At 64.1% G+C, this 24,827-nt stretch overlaps 1 protein-coding gene across 1 annotated transcript; it reads left to right on the forward strand.

Annotated features, from left to right (window-relative positions):
• Nucleotides 1–414: 414 nt before the first annotated feature.
• ABCA2 (ATP binding cassette subfamily A member 2) lies at nt 415–21,015 on the forward strand. Its single transcript, XM_070518260.1, has 48 exons — nt 415–603; nt 4,581–4,674; nt 5,734–5,845; nt 5,930–6,093; nt 6,390–6,517; nt 6,666–6,776; nt 7,083–7,301; nt 7,676–8,049; nt 8,326–8,485; nt 9,324–9,452; nt 9,546–9,713; nt 9,784–9,880; nt 10,142–10,315; nt 10,385–10,487; nt 10,556–10,670; nt 10,847–11,037; nt 11,135–11,285; nt 11,366–11,570; nt 11,689–11,853; nt 11,944–12,124; nt 12,246–12,458; nt 12,551–12,747; nt 12,833–13,015; nt 13,250–13,434; nt 13,802–13,922; nt 14,166–14,402; nt 14,484–14,690; nt 14,977–15,079; nt 15,182–15,501; nt 15,575–15,788; nt 15,880–15,985; nt 16,082–16,193; nt 16,272–16,332; nt 16,411–16,585; nt 16,757–16,872; nt 16,947–17,094; nt 17,255–17,378; nt 17,595–17,727; nt 17,869–17,986; nt 18,186–18,364; nt 18,442–18,583; nt 18,651–18,785; nt 18,905–19,008; nt 19,093–19,185; nt 19,295–19,397; nt 19,472–19,609; nt 19,682–19,888; nt 20,242–21,015. The coding sequence occupies exons 1-48, from the start codon at nt 538–540 to the stop codon at nt 20,275–20,277; spliced, it is 7,317 nt and encodes a 2,438-aa protein (XP_070374361.1). The 5' UTR covers nt 415–537; the 3' UTR covers nt 20,278–21,015.
• The last annotated feature ends 3,812 nt before the right edge of the window (nt 21,016–24,827 follow it).

Consider the following 24,827-nt stretch of genomic DNA (forward strand, 5'->3'; position numbering starts at 1 on the left):
CTGGTGGGGGCCGAGCCTCCCGCCGCATCCCCCCAGGGCGCCTTTGGGGCCAGTGGCCACCTTGGGGCGCCTATGAGGAAGGATTCCAACGGGGGATGCTGCACGCAGGCCTGGTGCTCCTGGGAAAGGGGCGCCCTGGAAGAGGGTGAGTCGGGAGTCTCTGTTTAGATGTGGGCCCTGGGCACGTCACTTCAACGCCTGGCGAGATGGGGGCGACCGGGAAGCCCCTGGCGCCGGGGTCCAGCTCCAGGAACGGCCAGGGCGGGGGGGGGGGGGGGGGGGGGGGGTCGGGGCGGCGGGCGCCCCCTGGCGGTCACAACGCGGCTTTAAGCGCGGGCGGCGCGGGCCGGGCCGGGCCAGGCGCCGGCGAGTGGCTGTCGCCGAGGCCGCCGGGGCGGAGCCAGCGCGGAGCCGGTCCCGACGCCGGAGACCCCGCCCCCGCGCGGGCGATGCCGAGCGGCGCGGCGAGCGGCGGGGCTGGCGGGGCGCGCAGAGGAGCGGGCCGCGTCTCGGAGGCGGCCGAAGCGCGGCCCCGCCATGGGCTTCTTGCACCAGCTGCAGCTGCTGCTCTGGAAGAACGTGACGCTGAAGCGCCGGAGCCCGGTGAGCGACCCTGCGCGCCGCGGGCCTGTCGGGAGTCGGAGGCCGCGCGCACCGTGGCCAGCGGCGCGCTCCCCGCGCGCACGTGCGGCCGGCGGGACCGGGCGCGCGCAGACCCCGGACGGAGCGGGCGGCGGGCGGGCGTCCTTTCCCAGCCGTGCCCCGCCTGCCCGCCCCTGCCGCGCTGCGGCCTCCGGGGAAGGGACTCGACCGAGCCCAGTCCGCCGCCCGCGCCCGTTGACATTCACGGTGCTCGGCTGAGTCACGGGACGGGCGCCCTCCGCAGCGCGCTCTTCGCTCTCCCGGGCCAGCTGCGGGGGTGGGGGTGGGGGCGGCCCCAGGGACCCTGGGGTCGCGGGAGCCCCTGCTTCCCCGGACGGAGGGCTGGCTTGGGGGACTCGATCCAGCTCAGAAGCTCTATGGTCTCTGGGCCCAGGCCCCCTGGAACCCCTGCAGGGACCCTGTCCCTTCCCTCCCTACACCACTCCTCTGCCCTTGGGCAGGCACTCCTCCTCCTCCTCGTCCTCCTCCTCCTCCTGGTCCTCCTCCTCCTGGTCCTCCTCCTCCTCCTCGTCCTCCTCCTCCTCGTCCTCCTCCACATCCTCGTCTTCCTCTACATCCTCCTCCTCCTCCACATCCTCCTCCTCCTCCACATCCTCCTCCTCGTCCTCCTCCTCCATGTCCTCCTCCTCCTCCTCCTCCACACCCCGCGATCACGTCCACTAGCCCTGGCTAGTGCTTTCTCACCACCGGGAATGTCCTTGCTGTGCCACCCCCGGCCAGCCCAAGTCCCTGCACCCTTTTGTCCTTTGGGGCTATCTTCCCTGAGGCTGATCCACTCTCTGATTCTCCCTTCCAGGCTCCTCTAGGGGCCAGGTCCTGCTGCTTGGAGCTATGACCACCACGTTCCCCAGCTCTGCCCTGTGCCTGGGGCAGCCCAGGTCCTGAGGGCGCGGGGCACAGCCACTGTCAGGGACAGAAGCCCTGGTGAGAAGCAGGGCTGGGGCAGTATGGATGTCATCATGCTGGCCATCACCGCCTCAGCCCTGGGCAGGGCAGGGGCGTCTCCTGCTGGCCTGCCTAGCCAGCAGCAGCACACACACCAGAGAATCCTGGGCAGCTCGGGTTTCTGAACAAGCCCGGGGGATTTTCCAGGATGGGGCCCAGAAGGGGCTGGGGTCAGGACCCTGAGAAGGAAGCATCCTCTTGCCTACTTGGGGCCTGGGAGGCTCCTGTCTCATCTGGCCCTGGGACCCTTTGGGCCGACCAGCTCCTGCCTGGGTCCCTCCTTGAGAAGGGCTTCAAAGTGCACAATGGGAACCCCGGGGCTGCGGACAGGGCAGGGTGGCCTTCATCACCATGGCCTGGCAGGATTCCCCTGGGCACCTGGCCCTGGCAGGGAGCCAGGGTCAGGTACACTCCCTGCCCAGCGTGCCTGGGGCTGGCTGGCTGGGTCCTGTGGATCAGGCCTGCAGCCCCAGGCGGCCTCTGGTGCAGCTTCTTCTGCCTCAGGTTCTGGGTCACTGGGGACAGCAGGGCGGGGCTCAGGGGGAGGGGCATTGAGATGTGGGCATGCATCAGTATCAGCCTCGGGCTCTTGGCAAGAAGGACCCACTGGGGCTGGGAGCAGGAGCTAGAATGATGGCCCCTGCATCCACTGGGGACCCCAAGGTTCAGGGCAGGAAGCAGTGGCTTGTGGGGCACCCGGCAAGCAGGTGAGAGGTGCCCACTGTCCTGTATCCAGGAGTGGCCTCCACCTGTTAGGTTGGGCCTCCCCAAAAGCTCCCTGTGCCCCTGCCCCATGGTGTTTGCAGGGGCTGGTTAGAGCACATGGAGATCCTTAGCCTGTGGCTACAGCGAACCAGAAATTCTTTCTCCAGGGTGGCTGAGGGCTTGCCGAGCTCACAATGTGGGGCTGGGGCTGGGGCTGGCCCGATGCTGGGCATGTTCCTGCCAGACCCCCACTTTCCCAGGAGGGTCTTGGGCTTCAGAGTTGGACCCTTGGGCTTGGCCAGCAGAGGTTTTGCCTGCATGCTGGTGGCCTCGCTGAGGGGGATGTGCCCTGCGGAAAGCCTGCCTGGTCTGGAGGGGAGGCACCCAGGGCCTGGGTGCCTTGCTTGCTCCCTCTTCCTAAGCTCTGTGCCTCAGTTTCTCATCTGTGAGTGTGGCCTATCCCCTCCCTGTTAGCTGGATGTGGGTCTACGGTGGGGCCACAGGCTGCTCCTGGTGGGGGGACCAGGTCGCTGTCTCTAGGTTGCTGGGGTGGGAGGCAGAACTCCCCCCTCAGGTCTCATCTGCTCTGCCCTTGACAAAGCAGGAGGGGATGCAGGCCTGGCCAGGGCACCCAGGCCCCAGGGACTTCATTGGGGCACCAGGGACAGGGATTGGACCACCTTGCAGGGCTCCGGGTGGGGTGCCTAGGTCAGGTGTCCAGATGGGGCTGAACCTGTGTTGCCTGCCTGTAACCAGATGCCCCTCTGGCTGCCCGCCTGCCCAGCAGGCCTCTCCTCTCCCTCCCTGCAGCTCAGCTCGTGCGCGGCCGCTGCTATAGCAACCAGGAGGCAGCCACGGCCTGTTGCTGCAGTTACGCGGTGGAGGTGCCCGGTGGCAGGTCGGGTGTGGGTGGGGCTGGCACCGTAGCTGTGACCCCAGCCTCTTACATCGCCGCTTGCATGCAGCCACCCTTGCTCTGTGTGTGTGTGTGTGGCATGCGCCTCTCCCCAGCCCCATGGGTGCCCATGATGTCTCCCTGGCCAGCCCTGGGCTAGATCCAGGCTTGCGGAGGGGGTGTTTGGTGGAGGCTGGCACGGGCCGGGGTGGGTGTGGGGCGTGGACACACAGCAGGGTGTTCCACACCACAGAGCGCTATTGTCAAAGCACAGTAAACAGGGCAGCAGCTGCCCCACCCCAGGGGACTGGGGGCCGGGCCAGAGTGCCGTGGGGGTGGGGGCTCTGAAGTCTGTTTTGTCGGGGAAGTGTGAGGATGAAGGAAACCTGGGGCATCTGAAAAGAGCTGGTCGGGGTGGGGGTTGGGGTACATCCTCGCCTGCTCAGGGTGCTCCCCCAAAGAGCAGCTGGCCTGAGGTCCTCCTCCTCCTTCCACTCCTCCCCACCCCAGCTGGAGTAGGGGAGTGAGAACAATGAAGTCCTTCCCTTTTCCAGGTGAAACAAGGGGAAGTGGGGCCCCTGGAGGCTCTGGCATTTCTTTCCCATACAGAGCAGGGCCCACCAGGGCTCACCTTGGTGCCAGGTGGTGGGAGCCATCCTGGGAACACTGAGCAAAGGCCCCCAGCAGGCAGGGCTGCCACGCCCACCTGAGCCATCTGGGGTGAGGGAGAGGGGCCAGGGCAGAAGGAGGTGCTTGGGGAACTGGGAGGTGTCAGAACCCTGCCCAGGTCTTCCTGGAGGCTCAGGTGGGCTAGAACCAGACCACCCCAGTGCCATGCCGCGTCTCCCTAGGCCCTTGTGTGGGGGCATAGTGGCGTGGCAATGGTGGGGAGGAGGGCTGACCCCAGGGAGTGTGGGAGCTGCAGGTTGGCAGAGGCCACCTCCGAGATCTGCCCAGATGGTCCTGCAGGTGGGGAAGAAGATGAGCTGGGCAGATGCATGGGTTAGCGTGGACTCATGCTGGCGGATTTGCCCCTGCTGGCCCTCAGTGTGGCAAGCAGAATCTGGGCTGCAGGGCTGGAGACCTGATCGCTTGGGCCAGACAGCGCTTGCCCTCTCGCCCTTTGTAAAGGCCCTGGAGGAGGGAGCTGCAACCTCCATTGGCCCTGGAGAGCCTGTGTTGACCTCTGGCCCCTGGGGGAGCATGCAGGGTCCAGGCTGGGCTGGCCCTTCGGGGGGGGGGGGTGAGGGGGAGTGTCTGTCTATCTGGCAGGGAGAGGAAGTCTTGGGTCTGTCCTGTCCAGCCCTGGGCAGGGGGCATGGGAGGCCAGGCTGCCCTGCACAGGTGGCCTCACTCAGCCTGCCCTCTCTAGTGGGTCTTGGCCTTCGAGATCTTCATCCCTCTGGTCCTCTTTTTCATCCTGCTGGGCCTTCGGCAGAAGAAACCGACCATCTCTGTGAAGGAAGGTGAGGGTCCTCGGAGGTGGGCCCAGAGCATGGCGGGGGGTGGGCAGGGTGGGGCAGGCCACCCTTACCACATCAGTCACGTCCCGTGTGCACGTAACCACATGAATGTTTCCCAGCTCCCACGGTACCCCGCCCCCCCACCCCCAGCACAGGCCATAGGCCTGTTCCTGGCGTGGTCTCTGGCCACGCCTCCTGGCCCGGCTGGAGGCCGTGGCTGGCTGTGGTGGCCATTCCTCACTGCTCTCCTCTGTTCTGTTTTGCCCCTCCCCCGCATGGTCTCTTGTCTTCCTCCGGGCCCGCATGCAGTCTGTAAGTGAGCCGCCGCCTTCTTCTTGCTGGCCCCAGGCGGCAGCCACAGGATGGCCCTGCGGGGCCTCCTGGTACAGCTTGAGCAACTCCCCACCCCAGCCCCCGCCTGCATTAACAGCCTGTCCCTGGCCAGCGGGGTCCTGCAGAGCCCCCTGCCCACTGTCAGGAACAGCTGGCTCTCGGTGGGGGTGGGGAGTGGGTAGTGAAGGGCCGGGCCACCTGGCCACAGTGGCTCATGCATCAAGCTCCCCGAGTGTCTCCCTCTTTCTGTGGGGTCGTCTGGCCCCACCTGGCAGGGCTGGGACTCCTGGGCTAGCTTGGGCTGGGGCTGGGTCACCTGGCTGCTTTCCCCTCAGACCCTTGGGGGCTCCTGCATTCACTCTACTAACCAGCTGGCCAGAGAGGTCAGAGGTCGCTGCCCAGTAGGGGCCCCATGTGCTCCCCTGGGATCTGTGGGCAGTACCACAACTAAATTCTTGGGGGAGGCGTCAGGGCATTTTGGTCTTGGTTGGCTGAGGGAAGAGGGATGCTTTGGGATTTATGGGAAAGGGACGGCAAGATGCTCTTCGACCTCTGACCTGCTGGGGTCATTGGCACCAGAATTCTTGGCCCTGTCCCCTATCTGCTGCCTGAAGCTGCTTTTCCTTCTTGACTTTCTCTAAATTTCTCTTCTCCGTCTCTGTCCCCCTCCTCCTTCTTGATTCCTCGGTCTCTCCTGTTCTCCTGTCTCCCCCACCCTGTCCCCCACAGCCTTCTACACCGCCGCACCCCTCACCTCCGCGGGCATCCTGCCTGTCATGCAGTCGCTGTGCCCGGATGGCCAGCGGGATGAGTTCGGCTTCCTGCAGTACGCCAACTCCACGTGAGTGCCCCCTCCCCTGGAGCCCAGCCTCCTCCCCAATCCTAGGGCCTGGCGGCCAGCGGGTGATGTCCACTGGTGGTGCAGGGTCACTCAGCTGCTGGAGCGCCTCAACCGCGTGGTGGAGGAGGGCAACCTGTTTGACCCAGCACGGCCTAGCCTGGGCTCGGAGCTCGAGGCCCTGCGCCAGCACCTGGAGGCCCTCAGCTCAGGCCCGGACACCTGGGAGAGCCACTTGGACAGACCTGCAGGTGCGCCCTGGGTGGGCTGGGCGGTGCCTATACTAGGGAGCTGAGGCCCCAGCTCTGGTGTCAGCTGGGTTTGAACCCCGGCTTGGTTACTGCCTACCCCAGGCCTGCGTCTGTGCCCTGGGCTCTCAGTCTAAACCGCTGCTCTGAGCTCCCAGAGCACACAAGCTTGGCGGGCCCGGCTGAGCTGCCTGCCACAGCGGCCGAGCCATGGTGCCCAAAGCTCGGCTCTGAGCCTGTTCCAGGTGCCTCAGCCCCAGGCAGACCTGGTTTTCAGCCCCATCCTTCTGTCTGTCCAGTGTCCTCCTTCTCTCTGGACTCGGTGGCCAGGGACCCGCGGGAGCTCTGGCGTTTCCTGACACAGAATCTGTCGCTGCCTAACAGCACAGCCCAGGCCCTCCTTGCTGCCCAGGTGGACCTGCCCGAGGTGAGGTGGGGCAAGCATCAGCAGTAAGCGAGTGTGGGCCTGCTCTCGGGGCAGCCCCAGCCCTGGCCATTCCACTCTGCCCTCCCCTGATGGCAGGGTTGGGGTGAGGGGGATCCCCCACCTGAGCCACGGCCCCCATCGCACCCAGGTCTATCACCTGCTGTTTGGGTCTTCACCTGCCCTGGATGCGGAGTCAGACCTCCCTGGGGGTCAGGAGCCCTGGAGCAGCCTGGGCAGTAGTCCCCTCTTCCGGATGGAGGTGAGGGAGCCTGTTGGTGGGACGGAAGGCATGCTGCCTGCCTCTGGGTGGGGGTTTCTGCCTGGGTGGTTGAGGAAAGGGCCCCCTTGATAATTCCAACTTCCTCCTGGGGGTGAGAGAGGATCCCCAGGAGTTTGTGGCTGGCATGGGGAGGGGGAGACAGGATGGTAATGTGTGTCTGTCCTGGCCCACCCCCCACTACGGAACCTGGGTAGTCTCAGGTGGGTGGGGCAGGGTGAGGCCAGGGCCTTGGTTTTCTCTTGGTTGGGGCTCCTTCCCAGCTGTCGCCCTGCCCCCCGCCCCCAGGAGCTGCTGTTGGCCCCTGCCCTCCTGGAGCAACTCACGTGCACACCCGGCTCTGGGATGCTGGGCAGGATCCTCGCGGTGCCCTGGGGTCAGCAGGCAGCGCTGCAGGGCTACCGGGACACTGTCTGCAGTGGGCAGGCTGCAGCCCGGGCCCGGCACTTTTCTGGGCTGGCTGCCGAGCTCCGGAACCAGCTGGATATGGCCAAGATTGCCCACCAGGTGAGGCCCTGCCTGCCAGCTGGCCTGCAGGTCCCCTGCCTGGGCTGGAGGAGCTGATGGGGCTCCTTGGCATCCTAGGGGACTGCTGAGCCCAAGGCTGTGTGTGGGCTGTGCCTGTGGTGGGTGTCCCACACCCCCAACAATGTCATGCCTTGTGCCTCTGCCCGGCCCATGCCCTCACCCCAGTCTGTCTCCTGTCCCTGGCCGGTTCTCCCCTTTTCCCTAGGCTATAGACTCTCCCTCTATCCCCCTTCTCCCACCCAGTGTCCCCCTGCTGCTGTCCTCCCTGTCCCACCCCTAGCCTGCAGATCCACCCCCAGCCCCTGCTCCCTCCCCTGGGCCCGCCTTGCCTCACCTGCCCCATTTCCCCTCAGCTGGGCATAGAGGCCCCCAACGGATCGTCCACCCAGCAGCAGCCACCACCCCCACGGCGGCTGCAGGCATTACTGGAGGACCTGCTGGATGCCCAAAAGGTTCTGCAGGATGTGGACATCCTCTCGGCCCTGGCCCTGCTGCTACCTCAGGGCGCCTGTGCTGGCCGTGCTCCCGGGCCTTCGGCCAGCGGCCCTGGTGGGGCAGCCAACAGCACGGGCCCCGGGGCCTGGGCCGGCACGGGCTCCAATACCACAGCCGAGGAGGGTGCCCCGTCCGCCGGGGCCCCTGCCTCCTTGGATGCGCTGCAGGGCCAGTGCTCAGCCTTCGTGCAGCTCTGGGCGGGCCTGCAGCCCATCCTGTGTGGCAACAACCGGTAGGTGCAGGGCAGGGAGGCGTGCAAGACAGATGGGGTGGGGCCTGCCCCCCCTCCGCGTCTCACCCCTCACCATGCTCCACTCTACCCGATGTACTGCCCCAACCCTGAGGTCTTTCCCCTGTCTGGTGCGCCCCATTCTACAGCCATGCTCCCAACCTTGAGGCCCTGCCCTATCCCACACCCACCCCTGGAGCCCCGCCCCATCTCATACCCACACCTGACGCCCCATCCCGACCCCAGCTCCGCCCCTAACGCCCTCCCCCCCAACCCCAGCACCATTGAGCCTGAGGCGCTGCGACGGGGCAACATGAGCTCCCTGGGCTTCACGAGCAAGGAGCAGCGCAACCTGGGCCTCCTCGTGCACCTCATGACCAGCAACCCCAAGATCCTGTATGCACCAGCAGGCTCTGAGGCAGACCGCGTCATCCTCAAGGTGCGTGATTCTGGCGCACTGGGCATTCAAGCCGCGCGTGTCCTCTGGGGCGCGAGCTGGAGGTGCTGGGCGGAGGGTTCTGTGGCCGAGGACCCCTGAGCTGAGGAAGTCGGTTGAAATGGCATGGGAGAGGTGCAGCCCTGGCCCTTGAGCTTCCACTTGGCTCTGCGGGTGGGGGATCCATGCGCGGGTTCAAGGTGTAGGGTCACTTGATTCCTGGGGATGCACTGGAGGTGCTGGTGTGCAGGGTCTTGTCCTGGCTGGGTGTGTCCAGGGCTGGGCAGCTGTTGAGGACGGCAGAGGGGCGGCATGCAGAAGCCTTCCAGAGCAGCGTCCAGTGGGCGAGATTTGAGCAGGGCAGCTAGGTGGTTTGCAGCTTGCTGAGGGCAAGATGTCTGTGGCCATCCCAGGGGAGAGGTCCGGTGTGGAACAAGGAGAAATGGCGCTGGGACTGGTCCAGGGAGAGGAGAGGCTGTGGAGGGGGCCCTAGGATGAGTGTGGCAGGGATGAGAGCCGAGTGTCAGGGCTCTGCAAGGGACCTGTGGAGGAGGGTCACAAGGAGCTGGGAAGGCACAGCTGGAGAGACAGGGGAACCAGTGGCCTGCGGCCCGGGGAGCCTGCCGACTGGAGTGAGTTTCACGGAAGGGGGCGCTGCAGTAGGCGGGGAGGGGGAGGGCTTGGAGCTTCCAGGAGAAAGTTTGGCCAGAGCAAAACTGGTTGCTGGTGGGGACCAGCCAGTGGCTGGTGCCCAGCCGTGGGGGGAAGCAAGAGTGGAGAGCTCCCTCACTGGCTAGGGTCCCTCCATGAGCCCCATGCCCCATGCCCTCATCCTCTGCAGGCCAACGAGACCTTTGCCTTTATAGGCAACGTGACTCACCACGCCTGGGTCTGGCTCAACATCTCAGCCGAGATCCGCAGCTTCCTGGAGCAGGGCAGGCTGCAGCAACACCTGCACTGGCTGCAGCAGGTGCTGGGGGGGCCAGGTGTGGGGGCCAGGTGGGGAGGTGGGGGTGGGGAGCCCACTCTGTCCTGGGCCTCTGAGCTTGCCTTCCACCCTCAGTATGTGGCGGAGCTGAGGCTGCACCCCGAAGCACTGAACCTGTCACTGGAGGAGCTGCCGCCTGCCCTGCGCCAGGACAACTTCTCACTGCCCAATGGCTCGGCCCTCCTGCAGCAGCTGGACACGATTGACAATGCAGCTTGCGGCTGGATTCAGTTCATGTCCAAGGTAGGGTGGGCGAGCCTGGCAGGGCCCCACTGGTATGCAGGGCTGGCTCCAACGATGCCTCTCCCCACAGGTGAGCGTAGATATCTTCAAGGGTTTTCCTGATGAGGAGAGCATCGTCAACTACACCCTCAACCAGGCCTACCAGGACAACGTCACCGTGTTCGCCAGTGAGCCAGGCCCCCTCGCTGGTCCACAACCCCTGCTCTTCCACCTCTCTCCTCCTCCAGCCCCACTCTGCCCCTCGTTCCTCCGGTCTCTCCCTACCCCATCCCCACCCCATCTCCTTCCTCCCCAGCTCCGCCCCTCATCTTGCCCAGTCCCTGCTCCTTTTCAGCAACCTGCACACCCCTCCCTTGCTCTCTCACCCTGCCCCGCACACCCCGCCCCCGCCCTGGCTGGCCCTCCACCTGCCCCTCGTCCCGTCCCAGGCGTGATCTTCCAGACGCGCAAGGACGGCTCCCTGCCGCCCCACGTGCACTACAAGATCCGCCAGAACTCCAGCTTCACCGAGAAAACCAATGAGATCCGCCGGGCCTACTGGCGGCCAGGACCCAACACTGGTGGCCGCTTCTACTTCCTGTACGGCTTCGTCTGGATTCAGGGTGAGGGCCGCCCCAGGGGGCGGAGGGACGGGTCCAGCTGCCCACACTGACGCTGATGCCCACCCGCAGACATGATGGAGCGTGCCATCATCAACACCTTTGTGGGGCACGACGTGGTGGAGCCAGGCAACTACGTGCAGATGTTTCCCTACCCCTGCTACACTCGGGATGAGTGAGTGTGGGCACCGGGCGGGGGGTGGGTTGCAGCCTGAGCACCCCCTCACACCCTGCATCCTCCAGCTTCCTGTTTGTCATCGAGCACATGATGCCACTCTGCATGGTGATTTCCTGGGTCTACTCGGTGGCCATGACCATCCAGCACATTGTCGCGGAGAAGGAGCACCGGCTGAAGGAGGTGGGGAGATGGGGGAGAGGGAGACGGGATGATGGGAGGGATGGATGTGGAGGGATGGGGACGAAAGGGGTTGGGGGGCAACCATGGGCACCCCTCCATCCCCAGGCCCGAGCTGGCAGGGCAGGGGCAGGGTGTTCCTTCCCAGCGCCCCTGCCCCAAGGCCGGTCTGCCCACAGGTGATGAAGACCATGGGCCTGAACAATGCTGTGCACTGGGTGGCCTGGTTCATCACAGGCTTTGTGCAGCTCTCCATCTCAGTGACGGCGCTCACCGCCATTCTCAAGTACGGCCAGGTCCTCATGCACAGCCACGTGCTCATCATCTGGCTCTTCCTGGCTGTCTACGCTGTGGCCACCATCATGTTCTGGTGCGCACTGTGGCTGGCAGCAGGCAGGGAGGGAGGGCTTTGGGTATGCTGCTGAGGTTTGGGTGTGGCTGATGGGCGTGGCCCCACCTGCCCCCAGCTTCCTGGTGTCCGTCCTATACTCCAAGGCCAAGCTGGCCTCAGCCTGCGGCGGCATCATCTACTTCCTGAGCTATGTGCCCTACATGTATGTGGCGATCCGCGAGGAGGTGGCCCACGATAAGATCACCGCCTTTGAGAAGTGCATTGCGGTGAGGGGCACGGGCGGGCGGGCGGCCCGGGGTGGGGGGTGTCCAGCCACCTCCCCCAACTGACATTGCTGTCTTCTCAGTCCCTGATGTCCACAACAGCCTTTGGCCTGGGCTCCAAGTACTTCGCTCTGTACGAAGTGGCGGGCGTGGGCATCCAGTGGCACACGTTCAGCCAGTCGCCCGTGGAAGGAGATGACTTCAACCTGCTCCTGGCTGTCACTATGCTGATGGTGGATGCAGCTGTCTATGGTGTGCTCACGTGGTACATCGAGGCAGTGCACCCAGGTACAGACTGACTCTTTGGAGGAGGAGGGGAGGGGGGCATGGCTCCCTGGGTGGGGCACATGGCCTGGGGTGTACAGTGACTCCAGCCCTGGGTCAGCCTCCCCTCCCCAACCCCCAGGCATGTACGGGCTGCCCCGGCCTTGGTACTTCCCGCTGCAGAAGTCCTACTGGCTGGGCAGTGGGCGGACAGAAGCGTGGGAGTGGAGCTGGCCATGGGCCCGTGCCCCTCGTCTCAGCGTCATGGAGGAGGACCAGGCCTGTGCCATGGAGAGCCGGCGCTTGGGTGAGCCAGGTGCCAGGGTGGCAGCTTGGGCAGTCACTGGGTTTCAGGGGCCTAGGGCAGCCTTAGTGCTGACCCACAGTCCTGGTGCAGAGGAGATGCGGGGCATGGAGGAAGAGCCCACTCATCTGCCACTGGTGGTCTGTGTGGACAAGCTCACCAAGGTCTACAAGAATGATAAGAAGCTGGCCTTGAACAAGCTGAGCCTGAACCTCTACGAGAACCAGGTGGTATCCTTCCTGGGCCACAACGGGGCTGGCAAGACCACTACCATGTGAGTGTCAGGGCAGAGCCTACTCTGCGGCCAGGGGATGGGCCCAGAGTCTCTGACCAAGTGGGCATGAGGGTGGGCTCCCTGCAGGAGGTAGGGGCCATAACCTTGCTCCCCCACCCAGGTCTATCCTCACGGGCCTGTTCCCGCCCACGTCGGGTTCAGCCACCATTTACGGACATGACATCCGCACAGAGATGGATGAGATCCGCAAGAACCTGGGCATGTGTCCACAGCACAACGTGCTCTTTGACCGGCTCACGGTGGAGGAGCATCTCTGGTTCTACTCCCGGCTCAAGAGCATGGCTCAGGAGGAGATCCGCAAGGAGATGGACAAGTGGGTGGGGCATGGCCTGGGTGGGGTGGGGGTGGGGCAGGGGTGGGGCCAGCTCCCACTGTCCTGGTCTGACTCCTGCTGCCCACCCTCAGGATGATCGAAGACCTGGAGCTCTCCAACAAGCGGCACTCGCTGGTTCAGACACTGTCAGGCGGCATGAAACGCAAGCTCTCCGTGGCCATTGCCTTTGTGGGTGGCTCCCGCGCCATCATCCTGGATGAGCCCACGGCTGGTGTAGACCCCTATGCGCGCCGGGCCATCTGGGACCTCATCCTGAAGTACAAGCTGGGTGAGTGGGGCATGGGGTGGGTGTGGGCGAGCCCCCACCTGGCCCACCCGGCCCAGCCCCCTGACCCCAATCTGGCCTCCCCCAGGCCGCACCATCCTCCTGTCCACCCATCACATGGACGAGGCCGACCTGCTTGGGGATCGCATTGCCATCATCTCCCACGGGAAGCTCAAGTGCTGCGGCTCCCCACTCTTCCTCAAGGGCGCCTATGGGGACGGCTACCGCCTCACGCTGGTCAAGCGGCCTGCCGAGCCAGGAGGCCCCCAAGGTCTGTTTTGAGGCCGCCTGAGCAGGCTTGGGGCATCCCTTCCCCTGGACTGCCTCCCCAAGACTGTTGTGGTTGAGGGACTGGGCCCCCACTATTGCCCCAGTGGGCCCAGGATGCTGGTCAGGCCTGCTTGCCCTCTCCTCAGGCCCCTCCGTGACCTGGCTGGGCTCCCCTAGAGGGTCCCTTTCCCCCCGCCCCTGAGTGAAGCCTCTCCCTACTCTCCTACCCTCCTAGAGCCAGGGCTGACAGCCAGCCCCCCAGGGCGGGCCCAGTTGAGCAGCTGCTCTGAGCCCCAGGTTTCTCAGTTCATCCGAAAGCACGTGGCCTCCTGCCTGCTGGTCTCAGACACGAGCACCGAGCTCTCCTACATCCTGCCCAGCGAGGCCGCCAGGAAGGGGTCTTTTGAGCGCCTCTTCCAGGTGTGGGGCGGGGCTGGGAGGCCAGGGGTGCGGCTCAGGGGCGGGGCCTGAGGAGGTGGAGAGGTGTATTTAGGGGTTGGGGCCTCAGGAGGTAGAGGAAGGGTGGGGCTAAGGAGCTGGCTTGTCAGTGGTGGGGCGGGGCCTGAGGAGGTGGATGGGCGGGGCAGTGGGGGCGGGGCTGGTAGAAGAGGTGGGGTCTGAGGACTGGAGGGGGCGTGGTTTCGGTGGGGCCATGGTGGCAGTTGGGGCCAAGGAGTGGGACTGTCAGTGGTGGGGCGGGTCCTGAGGCGATGGGGGCGTGGTCCAGTGGCGGGGAGCGCCTGGACTGTGGCCCATGTGGCCACGGGCCTCACCCAGCCCTTTGCAGCACCTGGAGCACAGTCTGGACGCGCTGCACCTGAGCAGCTTCGGGCTGATGGACACGACGCTGGAGGAGGTGTTCCTCAAGGTGTCGGAGGAGGACCAGTCTTTGGAGAACAGCGAGGCGGGTGAGAGGCCCTGAAGCAGCTGATCAGCTCTGCCCAACCCCACCCCACCCCACCCCACCACACCCCACTCTCCTCCACACCAGGCGTGAACTTGGGCCTGGGGCTGCTCACTCTGGCCCCGTCTCTGGGGGCCAGGGTTCCTGGGTAGGTGGGTGAGCATGGGGGCTGGGGTCCCAGGCAGGCCTGGAGGTGGCAGGCAGTCCTGAGCCCCCTCCCCCCTTCCCCGGCCGGCCGCGGTGGCAGATGTGAAGGAGTCCAGGAAGGATGTGCTGCCCGGGGCAGAGGGTCTGGCATCCGGGGAGGCTCAGGCCGGCAACCTGGCCCGGTGTGCGGAGCTGGCCCAATCGCAGGCATCGCTGCAGTCCGCGTCCTCAGTGGGCTCTGCCCGTGGTGAGGAGGGAGCTGGCTATGCCGACGTCTACGGCGACTACCGTCCTCTCTTCGACAACCTGCAGGACCCCGACAATGTCAGCCTGCAAGGTGGGGGGCAGCAGGGTGGGGCTGGGGAGGGTCCCCGGAAGGTGTTGTGGGGCTACTGCTCAGGCCCGCCTCCCTGTGCAGAGGCGGAGGCGGAGGTCCTCACGCGGGTCGGCCAGGGCAGCCGCAAGCTGGAGGGCTGGTGGCTGAAGGTGCGCCAGTTCCACGGGCTCCTGGTGAAGCGTTTCCACTGTGCACGTCGCAACTCCAAGGCACTCTCCTCCCAGATCCTGCTGCCTGCCTTCTTTGTCTGCGTGGCCATGACCGTGGCCCTCTCTGTCCCGGAGATTGGTATGGCCGCCTGCCAGGCTGAGGGGCACTGAGGGCTAGCACCACACCGTAGTGGGACTGTGGTTCTGCCCCACTCCTGAGCCACTGGGAGACCCACACCCATTCTGGGTCTGGGCATTACACCTGAGGCTGACAGGCTCACTCTGGGGTCTGCAGGGAGTCATGTCTCCTGGGGGCCCAGACCCCAAGCTTGGACCCTGTGGATATTGGGAAGAGGGGACCCTGGTCTGGGGGCCACTGGCAGGCGGTCAGAACCTGCTCAGGCTTCCCATGCGCACCCCACCAGGTGACCTGCCCCCGCTGGTCCTGTCCCCCTCCCAGTACCACAACTACACCCAGCCCCGTGGCAACTTCATCCCCTATGCCAACGAGGAGCGCCGGGAGTACCGGTGAGGTCACCCACCAGGAGCCGGGGTGGGCAGGGACCGGATGTGGCAGCTGAGCTGGGTGGGTACCCATCCCCACTCAACTCACCTTGTGGGTTCCCTTAGATTGCGGCTGTCACCTGACGCCAGCCCCCAACAGCTTGTGAGCACGTTCCGGCTGCCCTCTGGCGTGGGCGCCACCTGTGTCCTGAAGTCTCCCACAAATGGCTCGCTGGGGCCCACGCTGAACCTGAGCAGTGGGGAGTCGCGCCTGCTGGCTGCACGGTTCTTTGACAGCATGTGCCTGGAGTCCTTCACACAAGGGCTGCCACTGTCCAACTTTGTGCCGCCCCCACCCTCGCCCGCCCCTTCCGACTCCCCTGTGTCCCCAGACGAGGACCCACTGCAGGCCTGGAACGCCTCCCTGCTGCCCACCTCTGGGCCAGGTACTGGCTGGCAGGGCCACCTGGGGTCATGGGGCAGTGAGGACCGGGCTAACTGTGCCTTCTCTGCCCACAGAGAACTGGACATCGGCACCCTCCCTGCCACACCTGGTGCGGGAGCCCGTCCGCTGCATCTGTTCTGCACAGGGCACTGGCTTCTCCTGCCCGGGTGGTGTGGGCGGGCACCCGCCCCAGATGCGGGTGGTCACGGGTGACATCCTGACTGACATCACCGGCCACAATGTCTCCGAGTACCTGCTCTTCACCTCTGACCGTTTCCGGCTGCACCGGTGAGCTGAGTGGGAGGGGTGTATGCCAGCTGTGGGCCAGGGGTGGCCACCCACTGCCCTGGCCTCACTGTCCTTTGACCTGCCCGCCCAGGTATGGGGCCATCACCTTCGGCAACATCCAGAAATCCATCCCAGCCTCGTTTGGCGCCCGGGCTCCAGCCATGGTGCGGAAGATTGCGGTGCGCAGGGCAGCCCAGGTGAGTGCCGCCTGGCCCCACTCCCTGTGGCATCTGGCCCTCACCGGAGCTCTGCAGGGACCCACAGGGCTCTCGGGGTCTTTCTGTGTCCCTCAGGTTTTCTACAACAACAAGGGTTACCACAGCATGCCCACCTACCTCAACACCCTCAACAACGCCATCCTGCGTGCCAACCTGCCCAAGAGCAAGGGCAACCCGGCAGCCTATGGTGAGCAGGGCGGAGGGGGCGGGCACGGAGCAGGCTGGCATGGAGCAGGCCCTGAGGCTGCCCTCCCCTGTGTTGCAGGCATCACCGTCACCAACCACCCCATGAACAAGACGAGTGCCAGTCTCTCCCTGGATTACTTGTATGTGGGGGCGTGCGTGGGCAGGGGACCACTGCGGGCCTGAGTGTTGGACAGGGCTGAGGGCTGCCTCACCTCCAGGCTGCAGGGCACGGATGTGGTCATCGCCATCTTCATCATCGTGGCCATGTCCTTCGTGCCGGCCAGCTTCGTGGTCTTCCTGGTGGCTGAGAAGTCCACCAAGGCCAAGCACCTGCAGTTTGTCAGCGGCTGCAACCCCATCATCTACTGGCTGGCCAACTACGTGTGGGACATGGTGTGCCCCTCCCCATGTGGCCGCAGGGGGCCCCTCACCCCCAGACCCCTGGCCATCCCACCACCCTGTCCCTGCCAGGCCTGCCAAGTTCTGTCCCAGGACCCCTCACCTCTGACCCCTGAGCCCCTCACCCTGCCCCCAGCCCCTCACCTGTCACCCCTGCTCTGGTAGCTCAACTACCTGGTTCCGGCCACCTGCTGCGTCATCATCCTGTTTGTGTTCGACCTGCCGGCCTACACATCGCCCACCAACTTCCCGGCCGTGCTCTCCCTTTTTCTACTCTACGGGTAAAGGGCAGCAGGCAGTGGGAGCGGGCGCAGGGCAGGGTCAGGCTGTCCGGTGACCACCCCCCTGCCCACAGGTGGTCCATCACCCCCATCATGTATCCAGCCTCCTTCTGGTTCGAGGTCCCCAGCTCGGCCTACGTGTTTCTCATCGTGATCAACCTCTTCATCGGCATCACGGCCACCGTGGCCACCTTCCTGCTGCAGCTCTTCGAGCATGACAAGGTGGGGTGGTGGGTGGGCGGGGATTGGCAGGGCATGGCCGGCACGACAAGGCGGAGCAGCGGGCAGGCAGGCGCAACAAGGTGGGGCAGTGGGTGGGGATCGGCAGGGCGTGGCGGCCAGCTGGGCTGAGGCTGTGCCCGTGACCCCTCTGACTCTCCAGGACCTCAAGGTGGTCAACAGTTATCTGAAAAGCTGCTTTCTTATCTTCCCCAACTACAACCTGGGCCACGGGCTCATGGAGATGGCCTACAACGAGTATATCAACGAGTACTACGCCAAGATCGGTGAGGGGGCAGGCAGGTGGCAGAGCCTCGGGGTGGGGAGCGGATGGGTGGTGGGGGCCCTGGGGTGGGGGGCAGGGTGGGCAGGTGGCATGTGTCCTGGGGTGGGGAGGCTGAGGTGGTCATGTCTGGCTCCAGAGACTGGGGAGTTCCAGGCCTGGGGGGTGAAAGGGGCCTCCTGAGGCCCCAGGCACAGGCCCTGAGCTGACTGCCCCACAGGTCAGTTTGACAAGATGAAGTCCCCGTTTGAGTGGGACATTGTCACCAGGGGGCTGGTGGCCATGACAGTCGAGGGCTTCGTGGGTTTCTTCCTCACCATCATGTGCCAGTACAACTTCCTGCGGCAGCCACAGTGAGTGGGCAAGTGCCGGGCAATGTGGGTGCAGGTGGCTGGTTTGGGCACTGCCCACCTTCCTGTGTGGCCACAGCGAATGGGGGAGCACTGGGCAATGGTGGGTGGCCTGTCTGGACACTGCCCACCCTGTCCCCTCAGGCGCATGCCGGTGTCTACCAAGCCCGTGGAGGACGACGTGGACGTGGCCAATGAGCGGCAGCGAGTACTGCGGGGGGATGCTGACAATGACATGGTCAAGATCGAGAATCTGACCAAGGTGGGCCTGGGTGTGCCAAGAGGAGCCAGGGGGAGGCGTGGCGCCAGTAGGAGTGTGGTCAGGGTCGGGGTGTAGCTCCGGGCAGGGGTGGACGTGGCTTGTGGTAGGGGCATGGCTCCAGGAAGGGGCGGGGCCAGTGGGGGCAGGGGGGCAGTCTGCGTGTCGTCCTGCTGAGTGGGCAGCCCCTCGCCTGCGCCAGGTGTACAAGTCTCGGAAGATTGGCCGTATCTTGGCTGTGGACCGCCTGTGCCTGGGCGTGCGCCCTGGCGAGTGCTTCGGCCTCCTGGGTGTCAACGGCGCAGGGAAGACCAGCACCTTCAAGATGCTGACGGGTGATGAGAGCACGACGGGGGGCGAGGCCTTCGTCAACGGGCACAGGTGCGGGCACGGGCGCCTAGGGGCAGGTGAGGTGGCCGCTGCTGGGGGCTGACGGCGCTGATGGCGCTTATCCCCAGTGTGCTCAAGGAGCTGCTCCAGGTGCAGCAGAGCCTGGGCTACTGCCCGCAGTTCGATGCCCTGTTCGACGAGCTCACGGCCCGGGAGCACCTGCAGCTGTACACACGGCTCCGCGGCATCCCCTGGAAGGACGAGGCGCGGGTGAGGGTCGCCCAGGCCGGGGAGGGGCCGTGTGAAGGGCCGGCCTTGACATCTGCTGTCACCCCAGGTGGTGAAGTGGGCTCTGGAGAAGCTGGAGCTGACCAAATATGCCGACAAGCCGGCTGGCACATACAGCGGAGGCAACAAGCGGAAGCTGTCCACAGCCATCGCCCTCATCGGGTACCCGGCCTTCATCTTCCTGGTGAGCCTGGGGGGATGGGGGGTTGGGTCCCATCTTCCTGTGGGCCTGGGCAGGAGGCGGCCAGTGGGGCCAGTTGGGGTGAGCAGGGATGCAGCAGCTGAGCCTGGCACCACCCCCAGGACGAGCCAACCACAGGCATGGACCCCAAGGCCAGGCGCTTCCTCTGGAACCTCATTCTGGATCTCATCAAGACAGGGCGCTCAGTGGTGCTGACATCGCACAGGTGCGGCCCCCTCCCTGTCCCTGCATGGTGCTTCCCCCACCCCCCCACTGCGTGCCAGCCCACTCCGCGTGTGTCTCTGCCCAGCATGGAGGAGTGTGAGGCGCTGTGCACGCGGCTGGCCATCATGGTGAACGGGCGCCTGCGCTGTCTGGGCAGCATCCAGCACCTGAAGAACCGGTGAGCTGGGCATGCTGCTGCAGGGGCTGCAGGAGCTGTGGGGCTGTGGCGAGTCGGGGATGGGCTCCCCTGGGTGGCCGGGGCTGCAGGCCACGGGCCTATCCTGCAGGTTTGGAGATGGCTACATGATCACGGTGAGGACCAAGAGCAGCCAGAACGTGAAAGACGTGGTGCGGTTCTTCAACCGGAACTTTCCAGAGGCCATGCTCAAGGTGGGTGGGGCCCCCTGGGGTGGGAAGGGTGGGGGGCCCTGGCCAAGTGGCCTCTGACCTCTGCACCCCCCCAGGAGCGGCACCACACGAAGGTGCAGTACCAGCTCAAGTCGGAGCACATCTCACTGGCGCAGGTGTTCAGCAAGATGGAGCAGGTGGTGGGCGTGCTGGGCATCGAGGACTACTCGGTCAGCCAGACCACTCTGGACAACGTGAGCGCCCCGGGCCAAGGGTGCAGGCCGCCTGAGCTGGGCCCTGCCCACCAACCTGCCCCTGCCCACCAGGTGTTCGTGAACTTCGCCAAGAAGCAGAGCGACAACCTGGAGCAGCAGGAGACAGAGCCGCCCTCAGCCCTGCAGTCCCCCTTGGGCCGCCTGCTCAGCCTGTTCCGGCCACGGCCCACCCCCACCGAGCTGCGGGCACTTGTGGCCGACGAGCCTGAGGACCTGGATACGGAGGACGAGGGCCTCATCAGCTTTGAGGAGGAACGGGTGAGCAGGACCTGCCGAGTCAGGGCAGCCAGCTGGCCAGAGGGCTCAGGCTTGGGGTAGGAAGCAGGGGTGGGGGAAGAGTGGCCCCAGGGACCCTGATGTCCCAAGCAGAAGAGAACAGAGGGACCTGCCTGATGCTCAGGACTAGAGTGGACGTGGAAGGCCTGGGCATAGAGGTATGGGAGCGGAGCCTGGGGACGGGGAGAGCTGTCAATACAGGGGCAACCAGACTCGGCAGGGAGGCCACAAGAGGAACGCCCCGGCAAGAAAGAACTCAGAGGAGGGGATAGAGGTGGGGCAGTGGTGGGTGCCGGACGATGCCTCCTGAGCCCGGCCCACCCACTGTCTGCTAGGCCCAGCTCTCCTTCAACACGGACACGCTCTGCTGACCGCCAGGAGCAGGCTCAAAGACACGCTGTGGGGACAGAAGTCAGGCGGTGGCCAAGGCCCCACCCCGTGACCCCAGTGCCCACCTGCCAGGCCTGGAGTGGGAGGTCCAGGACCAAGGACTTCACGCCCCCTCCATCCCCACCCCCCATCTTTGGCCCTGCTCATGGCCATCACACCACCTCCCCTGATTGTGCCAAAGGCTGGCCCGGCCCTGGGCTGCACACACCCCCACCCTGCTCTGCCTTAAAGCCTTGGGGTCTGGCTGGCCCCTCGCCTCTGCCCCTGCCCAGCTCTGCCCACCACCCCCAGGACCACGGGGGTGATATGGGCTGCCAGGAACCACCCGACCCTCTCCTGGCAGGGCCTGGCCTCCTGAACCCACTTTTCTCTGACATCTGAGTCAGATGGCAGCAGCTGCAGGCCTAGGGTGAGAGTGGGGCTGGGTTAGGTCCCACCCCCAGGCACGTATTTATTTTGCTTTAGGAAGAGGCTCCCTCACTCACTTTCATGCGGGGAAGTCACGACCGAGGGAAGCCATTGGCGTGGGCCAGGGAGGGGGCCGCCTTGGGGCGGTGGGCCCTGTAGCAGGCATGGAGAAGCCAGCCCCACTCCCTCCAGCTGCCATTGCTCTCCCACTCAGCTTGGCCCCCTGCCTGCCCGCCCACTACCCACGAGCCGGACTTGTACATAGCGCACAGATGTTTGTTTTAAATAAATAAACAAAAAACCCTTCACAAGCCTGCGTGTGTGGGGTGCGGTGTTCGGTGAAGACGGGCCGCTCCACACTAAGGTTACGGCCCTCACCCTGTGGGCATGTCTACAGTGTCCTGGAGGACTGGGTCCGGCTGGAGGGAGGCGGCTGGGCCAGCCTGTAGGAAAGGTGGGGCTCCTCACCCCTATAATGCCCTGATGCTACAAGTGAGGAGACTGAAGCAGGGGCCACCCATGTCTCCCCTTCCCCACCCACACAGCCTGGGCCCCTTGCCTGGGGGGAGGTCCCGAGTGGGCTTTGCTGTGCAAGTGTTGTGCCCTCGGGCCTGTGCTCCCTTCCACCTTCTCCCGAGGCCCTGGGCCTGGTGTCCATGTGGTGGGGGGCCCTTCAGAGGTGTGCACTGGGCAGTCTCCATCTCATCCAGGCCGAGGGAGGGCTTCCCGGAGGAGGTCACTTCTTAGGCGAGACCCAAGTCCGGCTAGGCATACGTGCTAAGGTTGGAGGTGGTGTGGAGGCTCCCAGGAACTGGAGGGTTCCGCAGTGATGGAGCCCAGTGTGCTAGAGGCTGGAGACAGGGCCGCCGCCCCCCACCCCCAGCTTTGGCTGTGTTCGGTCTCCCACCTTAGACCACTTCAAGGGGGATAGAAGGGTCATAAAGACCCCAGGAAGGTGGAGGACCGTGTGAACAGCTTGTTCCCCAAAACCCTTTTACCCCTGATGGTGGCTACAAAATGGCAATTTTCTAATGATTTCATTCTTTCTGCATTTATTGGCTGGCATTTTTCTTTCACAAAGCTCCTCCACTTTAGAAATGTATCACTATGGACTCATGGTTTTTTAAACAATCAGTGGCGCAGTGGTTAAGTGCACACATTCCACTTCGGCAGCCCAGGGTTTGCCAGTTCGGATCCCGGGTGTGGACATGGCACCACTTAGCAAGCCATGCTGTGGCAGGCGTCCCACATATAAAATAGAGGAAGATGGGCACGGATGTTAGCTCAGGGCTGGCCTTCCTCAGCAGAAAGCAGAGGATTGGCAGCAGATGTTAGCTTAGGGCTAATCTTTCTCAAAAAAGAAAAAAAATCAACATATTATTATCTTAAAAATTTTTTTGTGTGGTAAAATATAATTATTGCTTAACCATTTGTAGGTGCACAATTCTGTCATCTTCTTTATACTCAAACTGCCCCAGATTTGGCCAGCGGGAGCCCCTCCGAGGCACTTCTGTGGCCTTTGCACTTGTCCTGTACATTTTTGGGAGCACTTCCTTACGATCTGTTGCAGCTCCCAGGTCCCCCGTACTCCCTGCCCCACACCCAGGCTCAGCCCTTTCCCCGGGGAGCTCTGGTTCCTTTGGGGGGGTAGTTGGAACTCCCCGTCTGGGCTCTGTGTGTGCTCCCCAATTCTCAGTCCTCAGCAGGCGGGGCTGGGAAAACCTATACAGTTCCCACTAAGACCCTGACGCCCCCACGCCCCTTCATTGTCCAACAAGTCTGTGTCTGGAGCTGTTAAAATGTCACTGGGAGGGGCCCACCGAGAGCGGCTCAGGAGAAAAGAGGTTCCAACTCATCCATGAGGCAGGGACTGCCACTCCTGGGACCATGAAGGGAGAAAGACACCAGCTTAGGCCCCAGGTCCCCGGGGCTGCTCTGTGGATGAGGCAGGGGGCAGGGGGTGGGAGGGAGTGTTGAGAGAGCTGAGTGACAACCCCGGTGGCCTGGGTAGGCTGTGGGTCAGGTTAAGGCTGGTGACCATGAGTTTCTGGTCTCACTTCTTTAAAAACATTTACTATGAAAACACGGCAGAAAATTCAAACAGTGCACAAGTTGGCTATCTGTGTTTCTATCATTAGAGGCTATCCTGTATGTGGTCCTTTCGTCTTTTTTTCACATATATATAAGCACAGACTCAGAACAATAATTACTGATGCATAGATTTTTTCAATGTGCTGGGTTATTTCTTCCCACTTGTATCGGTTTGCTAGATTTGCCCTAACAAAGCACCACACACTGGCGGCTTACGACAACAAGAGTATTCTCTCCCAGGTCTGGAAGCCGGAAGTCCAAGATCAAGGCGTGGGCAGGGCTGGCTCCTTCAGGCCACGAAGGAGGATCTGTTCCACACTCCCTCCCAGCCGCTGGTGGTCTGCGGGCCATCTTTGGCACTCCTGGCTTGTAGAATCACTACCCTGACCTCTGCCTCCATCTTCAAACAGCGTTCTCCCTCTGTGTGTGCACGTCTGGGTCCAAATCTACTCTTTTTCTACGGAAAAGAGTCGTGTTGAGTAGGGCCATCCTAATGGCCTCGTTTAAACTTGACGACCTCTGTAAAGGCCCTATCTCCAAACAAGGTCACATTCTGAGGTGCAGGGGGTGAGGACTTCAACATAGGAACTTGGGGGCACGGTTCAGCCACAGAACCACCAAACTGCAGACTAGAGAGACCCACTCCCCTGTCCTCTCCCGTGGATGCACCAGGACTCCACAGGCACCCGCTTATCTGTCCCTCATGTATTTACAAGGACACTTCGGGGACATTCCCAGGTGGGTGAACCGGCTCAATGGCTGCTGCCATCTTGCCAGCTGACCTGGCGGCCCCAGCAGAGCGTTTCTTCGAGTCTTTGCCGAGAAGATGGTTACTACGTTTCAGCCCGTGAACCATCTCTTGTTCTGCTTTGTTTCTTGGACTAAGTGTGCGGTGGGACACGCCCTCCCATCTTCTCTCCGTGTCTGTATCTCCTTTTCTCTGAACCACCTGTTTGTTCATTATCCGTTTCACCGTTTTTCTTATGGATTTGTAAGGATATTTTTATACACAGAGAAATACACAGACATCTGGTGAACGCGAGCAGGTGTGGAGGGGCCTCGGGCCCTTCTCCAGGGCGGTGGTTTGCGGGTCCGGAAGCAGGAAAGTGGGGGTGGGCTCGCCCGCCACGTTGTCAAGGAGCAGCCAAAATACTGGTGGTGCAGTGGCAGCAGGTGCAGGGGAGGCCCAGGCCCCAGAAAGGGGCTGCCCGAACTCCACAGGGTATCAGGGTCAGCCCCCAGGCTCCAGGGGTGGCATGCTGGTGTGGGGTCCACGAAGGGGCCACGAGGCTGGAGGCCCTGGGGAAGGAGGCCCAGGCGCCGGGCAGATCCCGCTCTCGGCCACCTGGCGGCACAGAGCATTCTGGCTCCCAGGCGGAGTGGGGGAGGTGCAGCGGGTGACCCAACGGGTGGAGCGGGTTGTGGGTTCCAGTCAAGTCAGGGGGCTGGGCAGGGCGGGCGCACACCTGAGGGCTGCAGGCTTCCCATCTCCCCTGGGTTTTTCCTCCCAGCCTAGTGTGGTGTGGGCGGACCCCATGGGTCAGGAGGTCGTGGCTTCTAAGAGCCTTCTGGTGCTTCTTTTGAAAGGTTAAGAGGGGGAGAAGCCTGCGTTGGGAGACAGGGGTGTGGGGTGGGCTGGGAAGAGACACCTGAGCCAGGCTCATCCCCTACGAGTGGCAGAACGTCTGGAATGTGGGCCGGGCGGGTGCGGGGGGGAGACAGGGGGACGGGGACGGGACACGGACCTGCATGACAGAGCTCAGTTCTTGGGAGGGGGCATCCCTTCCAGGCGAGCTGATCACTCCTGTAATGTCCTGGTAATGCCAATGGGGAAACTGAGGCTGGGGGCAGGCTATTCATCTCTCCTACCCACTCCCTGGCTTTCTGGGCTGGGGTCCCCAAAAGACAAAGTGCTGTTCACTGCAGGGAGGGCTGTGGGGTCCACAATGGGGGTGATCTTGACCCAGAACCGCCCCCTCCCAGGCTGGTGCCCCTCACTCCCTGCCTCCCGGTCCAGTGGTCTTGGCCCCCA

This window comes from Equus asinus, chromosome 10 (assembly GCF_041296235.1).
Source record: "Equus asinus isolate D_3611 breed Donkey chromosome 10, EquAss-T2T_v2, whole genome shotgun sequence".
NCBI classification, from domain to species: Eukaryota; Metazoa; Chordata; class Mammalia; order Perissodactyla; family Equidae; genus Equus; species Equus asinus.

What these genes read in the sequence shown, in the direction of transcription:
- ABCA2 (XM_070518260.1), top strand. Translation starts at nt 538, where the DNA reads ATGGGCTTCTTGCACCAGCTGCAGCTGCTGCTCTGGAAGAACGTGACG. An exon ending in GGGCAACCCGGCAGCCTATG is followed by an intron (nt 16,194 to 16,271) that starts GTGAGCAGGGCG and finishes CCTGTGTTGCAG; the next exon opens with GCATCACCGTCACCAACCAC. An exon ending in TCCCTTTTTCTACTCTACGG is followed by an intron (nt 16,873 to 16,946) that starts GTAAAGGGCAGC and finishes CCCTGCCCACAG; the next exon opens with GTGGTCCATCACCCCCATCA.